The sequence below is a fragment of the Mobula hypostoma genome, chromosome 11 (genome assembly GCF_963921235.1).
Source record: "Mobula hypostoma chromosome 11, sMobHyp1.1, whole genome shotgun sequence".
In the NCBI taxonomy this organism is placed as follows: domain Eukaryota; kingdom Metazoa; phylum Chordata; class Chondrichthyes; order Myliobatiformes; family Myliobatidae; genus Mobula; species Mobula hypostoma.
Genome location: NC_086107.1, coordinates 53,731,868 through 53,746,761, shown reverse-complemented (window position 1 = coordinate 53,746,761; position 14,894 = coordinate 53,731,868). Strand labels below are relative to the sequence as shown.

General features: G+C 38.8%; 1 protein-coding gene across 2 annotated transcripts in view; it reads left to right on the top strand.

The window, feature by feature from the left end:
• incenp (inner centromere protein) overlaps positions 1 to 14,894 on the top strand; it is a 33,842-nt gene that overhangs the window by 6,913 nt on the left and 12,035 nt on the right. The window contains exons 4-12 of one of the 2 annotated variants that reach the window (XM_063062062.1): positions 798 to 1,507; positions 4,954 to 4,999; positions 6,332 to 6,373; positions 7,416 to 7,485; positions 7,579 to 7,705; positions 9,007 to 9,055; positions 11,229 to 11,352; positions 13,635 to 13,769; positions 14,201 to 14,310. In XM_063062062.1, the coding sequence (XP_062918132.1) occupies positions 798 to 1,507; positions 4,954 to 4,999; positions 6,332 to 6,373; positions 7,416 to 7,485; positions 7,579 to 7,705; positions 9,007 to 9,055; positions 11,229 to 11,352; positions 13,635 to 13,769; positions 14,201 to 14,310 (1,413 nt within the window). The remainder of the gene's footprint in view (positions 1 to 797; positions 1,508 to 4,953; positions 5,000 to 6,331; positions 6,374 to 7,415; positions 7,486 to 7,578; positions 7,706 to 9,006; positions 9,056 to 11,228; positions 11,353 to 13,634; positions 13,770 to 14,200; positions 14,311 to 14,894) is intronic. The other variant, XM_063062063.1, reaches the window with a different exon arrangement.

Sequence of the window (14,894 nt, the reverse complement as noted above, 5' to 3'; positions counted from 1 at the left end):
AGTATGTGGAATGAGCTGCTAGTGCAAGTGGTGGACGTGATTTTTGGTTTCAATGTTCAAGAGAAGTTTGGATGGGTATATGGATGGCTATGGTTCGGGTGCAGGTAAAATGGTTCAGCATGGACTTGATTAGCTGAAAAGTCTGTTTCTGTGCTGTAGTTTTATGACTCTAAAACATATGGTCGATGTATGTAGTGGATTAGGAGTCTACTAGAGAAAACAAGCTTAACATTATAGATATTTCAGGGCCAGGATATTTTTTAAAAATTTCATTTTTGAAGAAAGGTCATTGATCTGAAAGAGATGGTGTCTGAACTGAGTATTACCACTAATTTGTTCGAGATTTCCAAAGCCTTCAGTTCTTTGTTTTTTTTCTTTTAGCATAAAGGATGGTAGACAATTTGATTTACATAGTCTGTTAAATTAGTTGCTCATCTTTTTATCGAAGGCACTGACAGGAGTGGTGCAAGATGCTTGTTTTCCAGTGAGATGAGCTACAAAGAATGCAGGTATGGATATGTGGTGAGACCAGGAACTGATTTGGACGTGGTGGCTGTTGAAATATTTCCAGTCCAGCTTTAGAGCTGTGACACAGGAGCTACCTGATTCCTGTGAATGTATTTAGAAAAGGAGGAAGGTTTTTCTTTCTAGTTAAAGAAAGTACAAACTTGCAAATGTCAACAAATCCTAATAATACTGCATACTTAATTTCCTATAAAAATACTTTTGGAAGATTTCTCATTGTTTCAATTGTGCATTCAACAATGGTTTCATTTATTGAAATAATATTCCTTCAGGTATTCTAAAAGCAGAAAGAATTTAAGGCGCTCCTCAGTTCAGAGGAAGAAGCTGGGAAGTAGACTCTTTGCAGAAGATGATGGCAGTAACAAAATTGTGGAGCAGACACAATCACTGCGTTTGACCCGCTCAGCAACACGTGCAGCAATGATAGCAAAACCAGAAAGTGAAAAAAACAACCTACCAGCTATCGTTCCAGTGAATGGTGTGATGCCTTTGATTATATTGTCACCAAATGAGTGTAAGGTCGTGGAATTCAAGAAAAAAGGTCAAGTGACAAACTTATCCCAAATTCCATGCGCCTCTGAAGATGTCAAGTTGTCCCAAAAGTCACGTGAGGGAAAATTGGATCCTTCACATGAAGTGGCTTTGGAAATATTGTCTCCTGTTGCCAGGAGCCCAAGTCGTACAGCAACAAAGGTGAAAATAGCAGAGCCTGTTACTGATGAAGAAAATGAAATAAAGAATGTATCTCCTTTAACTGTCCAGGAGTTGAATAATGTTGTGGAAGCATCAACTAATGGTGAAAACTGCATCTCTGCAACTGAAACTAAGGGTCTGCGTAGATCAGTACGAAGAAGTATTGCCAGTCGCCAGTCAAAGTGCATGAGTTTGGTGAAAACTCAACGGACTGTTATGCTACAAAGATCCATGAGAAAATCATCGCGTAAATTTAACAGGAAGAATGTGCTTCAAACTTCTCCTAGTTGTGAGTATAACTTTGAAATGAGCATTTGTACAATATTTTCATATTAGATCTAGCTAGGATGACAAGTGTATCATAACAGATATTAATATTGGGTAATCTTGGCTGCTTAAATTATTTCACATTTGTTAAGCGTATGAGAAATTTGTATTTTCTCAACCTGTGTAGTGATTAAGTGATTATTATGGCTAGAATTTTGTGTCTGGTGTACATGATCAAGGAATAATAATGAAATCCATTGGGATCAAGAAACCGTCAAGTTTTCTTGTTTTGCGGAATGATTTAAAGGGAAGGGATAGCTAGAATTTTGGGACTTGGCTACAATTAGTGCAGATATAAAATATTTGAATTAGCCTTTTGCTTTTTTTAATGTTTATGACCTAACTTGACCTGACAATTCCCTTAGTTTATTCAGGGTACGGATCCTACCTTTATTCAATTAACAGCTTTACTCGCTTTCTGAAGGGGAAAAAAAACTATTCCTGGTTTACTGTCACAACTGCCCTTTGTTAACCAGTCCTTTACTGACTTGATGCGTGTTGCTTCCTTTTTAAATCATTAGCCGTGCTTTGACTCAGTAACGGCACTTAATCAGTCACAGATGTAATATTTATGTGACTCGTTCACCGGTGTAGATTGAACAACCACCCTTTATTCACCAGACTTCCATTTTTTTAAACCCTTTTTCCACGTCCTGACGTCATACGCACTCTGATACTCTGAATACTCACACAATACATTACATCCCCCTTCTCAAGATTTTTATTTACAACACTGTGAATTACCAAAACAATGCCTCTAGGTACGCCCTTCTTACAGTGCAACAACCATGACATAAACTAAAAAAATCTTACCTTCTTGTACTGCATTCTGCATTGTATTTTACAATACTAACAGCAGTGTATTTTCTTTTACTAACATAGACTAATAAACCTTTTATTTCACACCTTGGAACTTATGACATGTGTGACTTTGCCTGAAACTGTATGTCTATTCTCTGTATCTATCTGGAAGTTTGATTTGTCTCCCAGACCGTGTGTGATACAACTGTGACTGTGCTTGTCCTTCATCAGTGTCAGTCTCCCGAGTGACCTCTGTGTCTTTGGGGTCTGCATCATTCTTGGTGTCGTTTGTTTCCATGTCTGTATCTGTGGAAATGTCCTGTGCATCTGTACGTGGAAACTTATTCTCGCCTGTCTTCAGCAGATGCTTCCTGTTCCTCCTGTAGACTCTTCCATCCGGCGTGCGAACTATGAAGGATCTTGGTTGCTGATGTCTGTTCACAACCACAGCTGGTTGCCAAGTGTCTCCTCTCTGTATTCTGACATTTTCACCTTGTATGTAGATCTGGCAACTGTCTTGTATGTCTGTCATAGTAGCTCTTTTGCTTTATTTGCTTGTCATGTACTTGAGCATTACCTTCAGGAGTCAGTAGAGTTGTGGATGTTGGCAGTTTGGACTTCAGACGACGTCCCATCAACAGCTGCGCAGGAGAGAACCCCACACCCTCAATCGGTGTGTTGCGGTATTCAAGCAGAGCAATGTAAGGGTCACCGTTGCTGCTTTGTGCCTTCTTGAGCATGTTCTTGACAGTTTGTACAGTTCTCTCTGCTTGTCCATTAGACTGAGCGTGTCCTGGACTGGAAGTAACATGTTGAAATTCCCAGCTTTCTGAGAACCCTCTGAACTCACCACTGGCATATTGTGGACCATTGTCACTAATGACAATATCTGGAATACCATGTCTTGCGAATGTCAATTTCATTGTGGTAACGACACCTCGACTGGACGTGTCACTTAACTTGGTGATCTCCGGATATTTTGAATAGTAGTCCACACAAAGCAGATATTCTGTACCATTGTAGTGAAAGAGATCTGTGCCAATCTTCTCCCATGGTCTTCCTGGTAGTGGGTGGGGAAGCAGAGGCTCTCTTGGATTGCTGTTTTTGTTTTCATTACAGACAACACACTGAGACACAATGTCTACTATCTGAGTTGACATGCCTGGCCAATAGAGAATGTCCCTTGCTCTTTCTTTACATTTCACTATCCCCAGGTGTGACTCATGAATTCTGTTGAGCGTTTCCTGTCTCATTTGGTTTGGTACGATGAGTTTTGCCGTTTTGAACATTAGCCCTGATGCATAGCTGATTTCCTCTTTAAATGTCCTGTGCATCTGTACGTGGAAACTCACTCTCGCCTGTCTTCAGCAGATGCTTCCTGTTCCTCCTGTAGACTCTTCCATCCCACTTCTGACACCATGTAATATTTATGTGACTCGGACACTGGTGTAGATTGAACAACCACCCTTTATTCACCAGACTTCCATTTTTTAAACTCTTTTTCCACGTCCTGACGTCATACGCACTCTGATACTATGAATACTCATACAACAGAAAGTACTGACTGCGATCTATGCTCTTTGCAATACCTGCCTAAAATGGCTGTGCAAGGATCACAGATCACAGTGATAGAAATGACAATAAAATGGCATTTGGGGTTAACTTTACATGGCTTCAGTGTCTGGCTGATGCCTTTAAATTGATCAGGAATATGTGTAGGAATAAAACATCTGGTCCCTGGATGCTGCTCTTGCATTCAATGTGATGGCTGAATTTTTCATTGCAACTCTCTTGTGTCCCACTCTGTTTGTGTATAGGAATCTGAATGATGTAGAGACTCACTTGAAATGTAATGAATTTTAATAACACTATTTGATTCTATCTTGCTGTTAGACAGCTACCATGGCACTTTGACTCTAGTTTCATACTTCAGCCAGGCCACATAACCTCTTAGCATCTATCGTGTTCAACTCTGAGGTCAGTGTTTCAAAAGAGCACCTCATTATTTTTAAATGTGAACTTCAAGTTTGTTGAGGATTTGACCTCACTCTAGACTATGCACTCTCTGGAATGTTTAATGAAGGTCTGTGTTCTCTTACACTCCCATGCACCTGAATACTTTGATATAATTTTAGTGTTAATTACAGTATAAAGCCTCTTCACTGTTTATGCAGTAAAGGCACATGTACATTGTCCTTGTGTCCGTAAACACAAATTTTACAGATCTAAGGATAGGTTTGCTGTAAAAGCTAACATGTATTGGCCTACAAATATTTGTGAATTCAGGCATACACCTTATGAAGCACTTTGATTCTCTGGGAGGGTCATGGGGAGGCTGATTGAGAGTTTTTCATCAGTTTGGTCAGTGAAGACGGCAACATTTTGTGGTATATTTATTGGTTAGAGAAGATTTGATGTGGGAAGCAGCCACTTTAAAAAATAAAATAAATTGGCAAATTGTCACTGTGTAGTCTTGCAGTAAAGTATTGGTCCATGCATTAGCAATTTAATGCACAGATGATTTTGATCTTGAATCAGATCAATCCTTTTCATCAATTTTTTGGTACTCAGCTGCTACAATTGTTTTGTAATATGCTTTCCTCTTAGGTCAAGACAATAATGACGATTTTGAAGGAGTTGATGAGAAAGAATGGTAAGACATTTTATTGGAAATGCACATCTGTTGCTTAGTTGGATCTGAACGTGCAGATGGTGAGGTGCAGCAAATGCATGCTTATCTAAAGTCTCCTGTTCAAAAATTTCTGAATATTTCAGCAGCTGGTGTCCTGAGTTGGAGATTTTCCTGTGAGGTGCTGGTCTTGGACAATAATTTGTGTTAATCTAGTAATTGTGTAGTACCTAAGCAATTTTTAGTTTATAATCTTTACATTAAAAATAAAACTGCTCTTTAATGCAGGATTTGAAAGTAGCTGATTTGCCAAACATGCATTGAAGCTCCCGAAAATCCAAATCTGATGTCTATAAGGTTTTAAGTTTAAAAGCTAACAGCTGCTGAAGTATGCTGGATTATGTCTAGGTGGCCATTGTATGGAAAATATCCAGTTTGAGGAGCATTTTGCCACTGTTATAAATTGTATTATTTAGTGAGATATGATCAAAATTCTGGCAAAATATGAAATGTACAGATTTTGAGATTATTCAATAAGCAAATAATTTTTGGCATAGGAAATTAAGTGCAGTCACAACCTAAAAGGTGTGGCACGTGGCCAAGCAGTTAGGGCATTGGATTAGTGATCTGAAGGTCATGGGTTTGAGACTCGGCTGAGGCAGCGTGTGTGTCCTTGAGCGAGGCACTTAACCACACAATGCTCCAGTCTACCCAGCTGAGAATGTGTACCGGCAGAAATGCTGGGGGTTAACCTCGCGATAGACTGGCGTCCTATCCGGGGGGGGGGGGGGAGTCTCGTACTCTCAGTTGCTTCACGCCACAGAAACCGGCATAAGCACCGGCCTGATGGGCCACAAGGCTCGTGACAGACTTTAACAACCTAAAAGGTTTGCTGGAGAATGGTAGACAGAGCTCTTATTTCATTAGGGTCCCATCTTTTGGACTCTAGTGCAAAATCTAAGCTAAAGCTTGTAGTGCTAACTTAACAATACTGTGAACATAGTAGGTAAATTGTGTACGATAGGATCTTGTGAGTAAACTTGCAGTAATAATTTGATTTTTGTTGTTGATGCTTTGCTGCATGCTTGAGTGCTAGGTGGAAGGGTGCGGATGCTTTTTTCTGTTGGTCTTTGCCTTGCTGCTGCTTGTGCATGGGACAGGGGTTGGGGGCAGCTTCGGGTTCTAATGTTTTAACTCATTCATTCTTTGGGGCACTTCTGTTTTCATGGATGTATGCAAAGAAAAAGAATTTCAGGATGTATATTGCATACCTTTCCCTGAAATTAAATGTACCTATTGAAAAAAAAATATTAGCCAGGACATTATAGTTATGTAAATTTTAACTTGTTTTCTGAGCAGTGAAATCAAGGAGGTTTCTACAGAGGATACTTCAAGAATGTAAGTAAAACATAGCAAATAATGCAAAAAAAATTGTTATATTTGTGATGGTAAAGCAATACACCATACCTGTTTGATGCTCCTGTTGTGAGACGACTTAAGAGATTTCAGTACACATTTTGTGCTTTTAAGATTTCATTGGAATTAAAGACCTTGTAATATAATTAAGCAGGAATATTACCTTATTTATACACAAGATACTGGAGTATCTCAGCAGGTCAGGCAGCATCTATGGAAATGCATAAACAGTTGAGGTTATGGGCCAAGACTCTTCATCAGGACTAGAAAGGAAGGGGGAAGATGTCAGAATATAAAGGTGGGGGAAGGGAAGGAGGACATGCTGGAGGTGAGAGGTGAAGCCAGGTGGGCGTGGACTAAAGTAAGAAACTGGGAGGTGATGGGTGGAAAAGGCAAAAGGCTAGAGAAGAAAGAATCTAATGAGAGGAGAGTTTCCATAGGAGAAAGGGAAAGAGGAGGGGCACCAGAGGGAGGTGATAGGCAGGTGAGGACAGAATGGGGAAATGAAAGGGGAAGAGGAAATTCCCAGAAACTGATGTTCATGCCATTAAGTTGGAGGCTACCCTGGTGGAATGAGGTGTTGCCCCACCAAACTGAGGGTGGCCTCTTCGTGGCAGAAGAGGAGGCTGTAAGCTGACATGCCAGAACTGGTATAAGGATAGGAATTCAAATTCTTCTGCTTTTTGCAGATAGAGCGGAGGTACTTGACAAAGTGGTTGATATTATGTCTCTCCAATGTAGAGGAAGCCTCAACAAGAGCACTGGATACAGTGGGCACCCCCAACAGATCTGCACTCACCTGGAAGGAGTGCTTGGCTCCCTAAATGGAGCTGAGGGTGGAGATGAATGGATAGATGTAGCATTTCTGTTGATTACTACCTTAAGTTGTTCACTTTTTCTGCTTCTGAAAGGGGAGATTAGTCTTTTGCAAAGTTTGAGGCTTTGAAGAATCGAATAATTCACAAGCTGAAGTTGCAAAGTGCCATGTAGGAAATTTGATGGATAATTGTTTTTGTAATTTCAGTGTTGAACTGGTTTCTAGCACCCCTCCTAAGCTTCAGCAGCCAAAAGTGGTGAAACAACCAGATACTCTGGTAATGAATTTTCTTTTCAAGAGTCATTTATTTGCCTCATTTTCATGTTAAAGAAACCTAGTACTGTAGTTCTAATTTCTTTGATCTGTACAGATTACTGAAAATCAAGAACGCAGATACACACGGAATGCTACAAAACTTGCCGTTAGCAATCCAGAGAATGAAGTGGAACCTGCTAAGTCACAATCTCCAAGAAGTTCACCAAGAATTAAGAAGAAAGGTTTGTAATTTGGTTAATTTCATGCCCTCAACAGGCTCTCTTCCATTTTCTGGAAAAACTCCATTTTATGATTCAATGTTTCCACTCGATGTTTCATTTAAAACTGTATTGAAGATTGAAGCTCAAGCAGGAAGGATTCCCAACTCTGGTAACATAGAAATTGTACACCCTGTTTAATATTATGGACAATACAAGGAGAGTGCCGATTTTTTTTTAAAGTAAGGAGTACTTTTGGCTCAAGTGTTTTAAAAGAGAAAAATAAATAAATAAACAATTCAGTGGTAGTCAGAAAATCTGGTTCCTTTCGGGTAGATACAAGAATAACAAATTTTTTTTAAAAGTTCAAATCAAGTTGTTGTCGTATGCGTAAGTATATGTGTTGGAGGTACAGTGAAAAACTAACTTGTAGTAGCATATCAGGAATGCATAGCATCATATAACCAGAATTCACACGAAAAATATAAGTTTAAAATTTTGAAATCAACTTTTACAAGAACAAAAAAGTCCATTTTAGTGCAAATTAATTATCAGTGTAGGTTTATTTGAGCATAAGTGCATATAAGCATAAAACCTTTCTACAAAGTGTATATAAATGATTTAAAATGTGAGTTTATTTTAAGATTTTATCGCCTTAAGTTGAAACTTGAAAGCTTGAATTCTTCAACTTTTGCAAGTAAATTAATTTAGTTTCTTGGCATTGCAGATTAGGAATTTTCAGTTTCAGATCTTGCTCTAAACACGCACCCCTCCCCCATGAAGGACCTTGACAATGGCCTTACTAAAATCCACAAAGACAACTTTCAGCACACCTGGAAAAACTCAATTAAGAAAAGCACAATTTTCTTCTGACAAAGCTATAGTGACTAATTACTGACTGTCCCTAATTACACCTTAGTTTTCCAAAATGATAAAGTCACTGGAGTTGACCAGTTTTACAACGCCAGGTAAATAAAAGTGAGCTAATTTCCTGCTTATTATTGAGCCATTGTAGCTAGTATTGCATGTTTCTTTTGTTTTTATGTTGCTATGTCAAATTTTAGCAACATGATATTCTAACAAATTAATTTTATCAGAACATTCGTCTAGTGTAGAACTCAAGAGCTGTGAATAAAAGGTGAAATCTTATTTTTGTCATTTGACATTTTGTGATATTTTTGAAAGAAAATTGGTTGTTTGTTTTCTTTTCATTATTGTCTGATCCAATGTGGAGTATGAAGTTGCATTATTGAGATTAAAGTTGTCTGCTGTAGTACACTGCCATAAAGACGAGAAGTATTTATTGTCTTTTGTTTTAAATGCAGACAGCGGTGATTCTGATAAATCGAGCTCTTCTGATGGCCAAAGTGCTGGGTAAGTATGGGAAATGCTGGGTCCTTCTTGGTGCAAGTGGTTTAGATGTGGCAGAATTTGCTTGGTGCTTCCAGGAGGGTTTCTTAAATCAATATGTAGATACTATAATGGAGGATGAGCCATACTGTATCAAGGTGGAAGAACAATTTGGTAACGGTGATCACAACTCAAGTTTTAAGGTAGCCACAGATAAGTGTGGACGTTGAAGGAGAATATTGAGGGGGAGCAGGGCAAATTATGATAGTATTGGGCAGGAACTAGGGAGAGTTAATGAAGAAAAGTTGGTTGAACAATTCCACGTCTGACATGGAGGGTTTTTAAAGGCCAGATGCATAGAATACAGGACAGGTACAGTATACTCCAGTCAGAAGTGTGGCAAGGTAAAAGAAACTTGGATGTCGAGGGAGGTGATGAATTTAGTCAAGAAGGAAAAGGAAATACGTGTAAGCTAAAATCAAACAGCTGTTGAGGATTATAAAGAACTCACAAAGGTAACTAGGAAAGCCAAGAGGGGCCATGAAAAGTTATTGGCAAGTAGGATTAAAGAGAATCCCAAGACATTTTATAAATCAAGGTGAAGAGGATAACTAGGGAGAGTGTGGGACTCCAGGATAAAGGAGGGAACATGCACTTGGAGCTACAGAATGTGGGTGAAATCCTAAATGAGCACTTTAGGATGAGGAGATCAGACTGGATCAGGCTGATATGCCAGAGCATATCTATTTATTTAGAGATAAATGAGGCAGTAATGAAAATAAAGTGAGAGTCTCGGGTATTCAGAGAGACACAAGATGAGGTTGCTGGTGCCTTGACAAGAAATTTATGTTCGCTCTAGTCACAGGTAAAGTCCCAGATGACCAGTGAGTAGCTAATATTGATCCATTATTTGAGAAGGGAAATGAGGATAATCCTGATATTATAAACTGATGAGTGTCTTGTCAGTACAGAAATTACAGGAAAGGATTATTGAGACTATTTATGAGCATTTCACTTAATTAGGGACAGTAAGTAATTAGTATAGCTTGGTCAGAGTCAAGTTGTCCCTTGATTGAGATTTTCCAGGATGTGACAGAGGTAGAGCTGTGGATTTTAGTAAGGCCAGTGTCAAGATCCTTCATGTAGACAAATTTGCCAAGAACAATCATGGTCATGGAAAGTACATGATCGCCTATATCATGTGACACAGCACATAACAAGATGCACATACATATTTTGTGCAAAAGACTTAAACACATGTATATAGATGGGGTGCTTAAGACTTTTGCACAGTATTGTATTTGTCAACATGGAGTGACAGCGAGTTTGTAAATCTGGAGGGAGTAAAGTATGTTGGGAATGGCGAGGGTGGAGCACTGTGAGAGGTGCGAGACAGGTGGCAGAGAAGATGGGATGTGAGGGGGTGGGGGATGTGGTGTGGGTGCAGACACCAGGCAAGGTCAAATATAATATACAACTAAAAGCTTGATGGTGTTGTATAGCATAGAAGACCGCCGAAGGATATAGAACAGTTGCAGATACGGGAGATATGGGTGGAGAAAAAGCATATGGAGTTTAACCCGCCAAATGTGAAGTTCTGAACTTTGGGGATCAAATGTAAAGGAATAGTACACTGAACGGCAAGGCCATTAATAGTGTCGATGTGTAGAGGGACATTCAATGCCATAGCTCTCTGAAAATGCCTACACAGGTTGATAGCTTAATGCTTCTATACCCTGAAACATAAAATTATAAACCTATTCACATTTTTGTTCCCTGATGTAGAATTGAATTCGGGCTGCTGTTTGGTGGTAAAGAAAAAAAAAAGTGCTACAGTAATATTCTAAATTCTTAAGTGGTCCAGGAGATAAATAGTTGTAACCTTGCATTTGGGAGGAATGAGATATTGATTGGGTTTTTTTGTTGATGAATATATAAATATGGGTAAGATAGTCCATTAGAGTTTTTGTTCCGTTAATGTATTGTACAGAGACGAGGTAAAGAGAAAAATCAAAAATTTTTAAAGGAACCACAGTGTAATTACATAATTATTTTAGTGTGCATGCATGATTAATGATGGTCAATGATGCTCAGCCAGTCAAGAATTCAGGATCTGACAGTACAGCTGCGATTGTCTTTTGTAACGCAGGTTTATATTGTCATGCTTATTTGCAACATTAACTTAATTATCTCTTAGGCGGAAGCGAAGTTACAAGTATGCAGTGGCAAATTCAGATGATTATTCTGAGGAATTAGAAAAAGAGAATTCTTCGCCAAGAAAGAAGACTCCTTCACCACCACCACCCTTCACAACTAATAAGGTATTGTTCTCGATGTTCTAGCCTTTTGAAATACATGGGAGTTCAAGATCTATTTTTTTGTGAAAATTGAGACCACCTGTTCTACTGCTTCACTTGTAGCCTAGCCAGTTATGAACTCAAACTTCCAATCCTATTTCACTGCAGGCCTTCCCCATGAACTTGCCTTGAGCACGAGATCCAACTCTAGTTCCTTTGACTCTTTTTCTGATGCTATGTTCTTAATTAAATTTTGGACCCTTTTCTCCACCAGATCTGCACCAACCATGAGGCCAATCCAAACTAATCCCCATCAGCCTGCATGTGGTTTATGTTCCGCTGTCCCTTGCCTGTTTGTCTGCCCAAATGTCTAAGAAATATTATTGTATTTGCCACCTCCTCTGGAAGTGCCTGAGACTTGCCCCTCACATCTTTAAAACTTCCCCCTTTCACCTTGTGCCTATGCCTCTATCAGAAATTTCTATCGTGGGGATAAGACTCTTTACCATATTTCTATTTCTACTGTATACTGAATCTCTCATAATCAAAGATTTTTTTTTCTGAAGGCTGTTACATATTTCATTTCTTTTTTAACTAGATAATTTTCCTCAATGCTTAAAAGGCAATGCTGACCAACTGAAGTGCATATCATTTCCTAGTGTTTAATGTCAAATTACTGTCCATTATGTCTATGTCCTTGCTTGTCCTCAGGGTTGTTCTGTAATTAGACAGTCATTTTCTTTCCTTGGAATAGTCAATTCTGTGTATGAACATTTTTGCACTGAATTACACACTGTATCCTGTTCAGCCTCCTCTACATTGATAAAATCCGAAGTAGATTGGCGGATCTTCGCTCCATCCACAACAAGCGGGTTTTAGCAGGGACCAACCATTTTAATTCCAATCCCCATTCTGACATGTCAGTCCATGGCTGCCTCTACTGCCATGATGACACCACTCTCTGGTTGGAGGAGCAACACCTCATTATGCCTGCAACCTGATGGCATGAGCATCGATTTCTCTAACTTCCAGTGACTTCTCCTACTTACACCTACTTTTTCTGTTCTATTTCCTCCTTCAGCCCTTTCTTCCACCTATCACCTCCCGGCTTCTCACTTCACTCTCCACCCACTACCCTTCACCTCACCTGATGTCACCAATTACCTTCCAGTTTGTCCTCCTTCCCCTCCCCGCACCTTCTTATTCTGGCCTCTTCCTTTCCCCTCCAGTCTTGATAAAGGGTCTCCACCCAAAATGCCGACTCTTCAATCTTTTCCATAGATGCTGCTGGGTTTGTCCAGCATATTGTATATGTTACTCTGGATTTCCAGCATCTGCACAATCTTTTATTTGTAATTACACATTACATTTTGGTTCCCATCAGATTGGTGCTTTCACCAGACTTGATAATCTTAATTCTTATTTAGATTGCCCCTCCTGAATTGCTTTGCAAAGTAAAAATATTTTGAGTAATTAATGTGAAGTTCTGCAAAGCAAACAGAAAAGGCTGAAGTGCGGGTAGCTAATCTGTGGCAGGAATTAAAATAATTGAAAATTTAACATGCATCTGAGGAAGCAATAACATTGACGGTATAATCAGTAGAGTGGCAACATAAAAGAATAAGTGGAAAAAATTAAAATTTAAGAAAATAATAGTTGAGTTCCATAGGTAAGAAAAGACAATGAAGGGGGATGGTATGTAGCACACAACAGTTGTCAGGATTTTTTTTTTTTTGAAATTAACAAGGGAGCCTTTACCTTAAAACAACATTTCCCTACATTGTTTACAGTTTGGTGAAGCCAAGTGGGGGCTCCAATCAAATGAAGAAAAAGGTAGCAAAAAGGCCAGTGTACCAAACACAGATCTGTCTTTATTTATTGAGATAAGTGCAGAATAGGCCCTTCAAGCTGCGCTGCCCAGCAGCCCCTGATTAATCCGAGCCTAATCACGAGAGGTCTTCTGGAGGTGTAAAGGGTAACGCAGAGTTTCCTTGAAGACCATCTCCACTTACATATACAGTAGTCATTTAATGTCTGTCTTCCTGTCATTCAAGTACTACCAGATTGTCCTTTACCTTTTTTTAGTAATTTGCTTTTTCCTTCCAAATTGTTTATCTCCATTTAATACTTGAAGTCAACCTGCTACAAGACAGTTGACAGCCTTTGTCTATCTTGGTCTTTCTCATCCTTCTTCCAAATTTTGTAAATTTAATATTTTGGACTCAAGTGAGATTTATAAATGTTCCTTAAAATACTTCGACTTGTTATCTTATTCTGGCTCTCTAATGAACAATTTATTCTCGTAGGTGGTTCAACCAAAGCACAAGAGTTTCCTCCATACAGTCCAGAAGAATCAATTGCTGATGACTCCTGTTTCAGTTAGCCGCACGGTGGTAAAGTCCTTCATAAAACGTAATACTCCACTGAAAGTTGATCCCAAGGTACGAGCAATTTGTTTCTTCAGTAATTATGTATACCGGACTTAAAAATAAAAGGCACATTTTCAAAACTCATCTTTGTAATCTTTCACAAATCTAAGACCCTTTATATTTGTTGAAACTGGCATTCTGAGTAATTCCTTATCTCAGTCTCAGTTCATTTCATTCTCGATCAGTTTTCAGCATCTAAGGTGTTGGCTTCAATAAATGCTTTCATATTTATTTTATGTGAAAGCTCAACTTTGACAAAGTATTTAGCCATATGATAAAATGTCTATTTGAGGTTTCAGTGTCAAATTTATGTTAATAATACCCCTGTGCGATACATTGCCTTTGACAAAAGGTCCCAATATTAAAGTACCATTGCAATTTGAAATAAAAAGCAACGATTGCACATAATGAAAGTTTTTCTAACTTTCCTGTTTTTTTTCTAGGATCTAGAAAGGGTCCGTCTGGAAAATCATAAGAAGAAACGGGAACAAGAAGAAGAAAGAATACAAAAAGTGGAGGAACAGAAGAAGCGTAAAGTAGAAGAGTGTAAAAAGTAAGTGCAAAAGATCTAGCAGTGGAATAGACTGAAAATGAAGACAGAATTCTAAATGAGAACCATTTTTAAGGTTCTTTAAGATTACTTTAAGAGTATTTGAAACAAGTGGCATGGTCATACTCCAATTAATTATGATTCTTGTGAGATCACCTATATACAGGTCTTTCCTTATCTGAGAAACTATGTACTTAGTTGCAGGGATGGGCAATACAGAACTAGGCCACTTGGCCCGCCATATCCATACTTTCATTATTCGCATCTCCATTTACCTGCAATTGGTCCATAACCCTCAATGCCTGGGTTTTGTATTACTAATAGCTTTTTTAAGTCTATAATGGGTAAAAAAGTTGATGGTGGATATAGGACCTTTAGAAAGCGATGCTGGAAATATTGTAATGAGAGATGCGGAGATGGCAGAGGAACTGAATGGGTATTTTGCATCAGTCTTCACAGTGGAAGACATCTGCAGTATGCCGGACATTCAGGAGTGTCAGGGAAGTAATTTTTCTGGTGCTCAACCATTTAAATTCCAATCCCCATTTCCATTGTGACAGGTCTGTTTAATTTCTCCAACTTTCCGT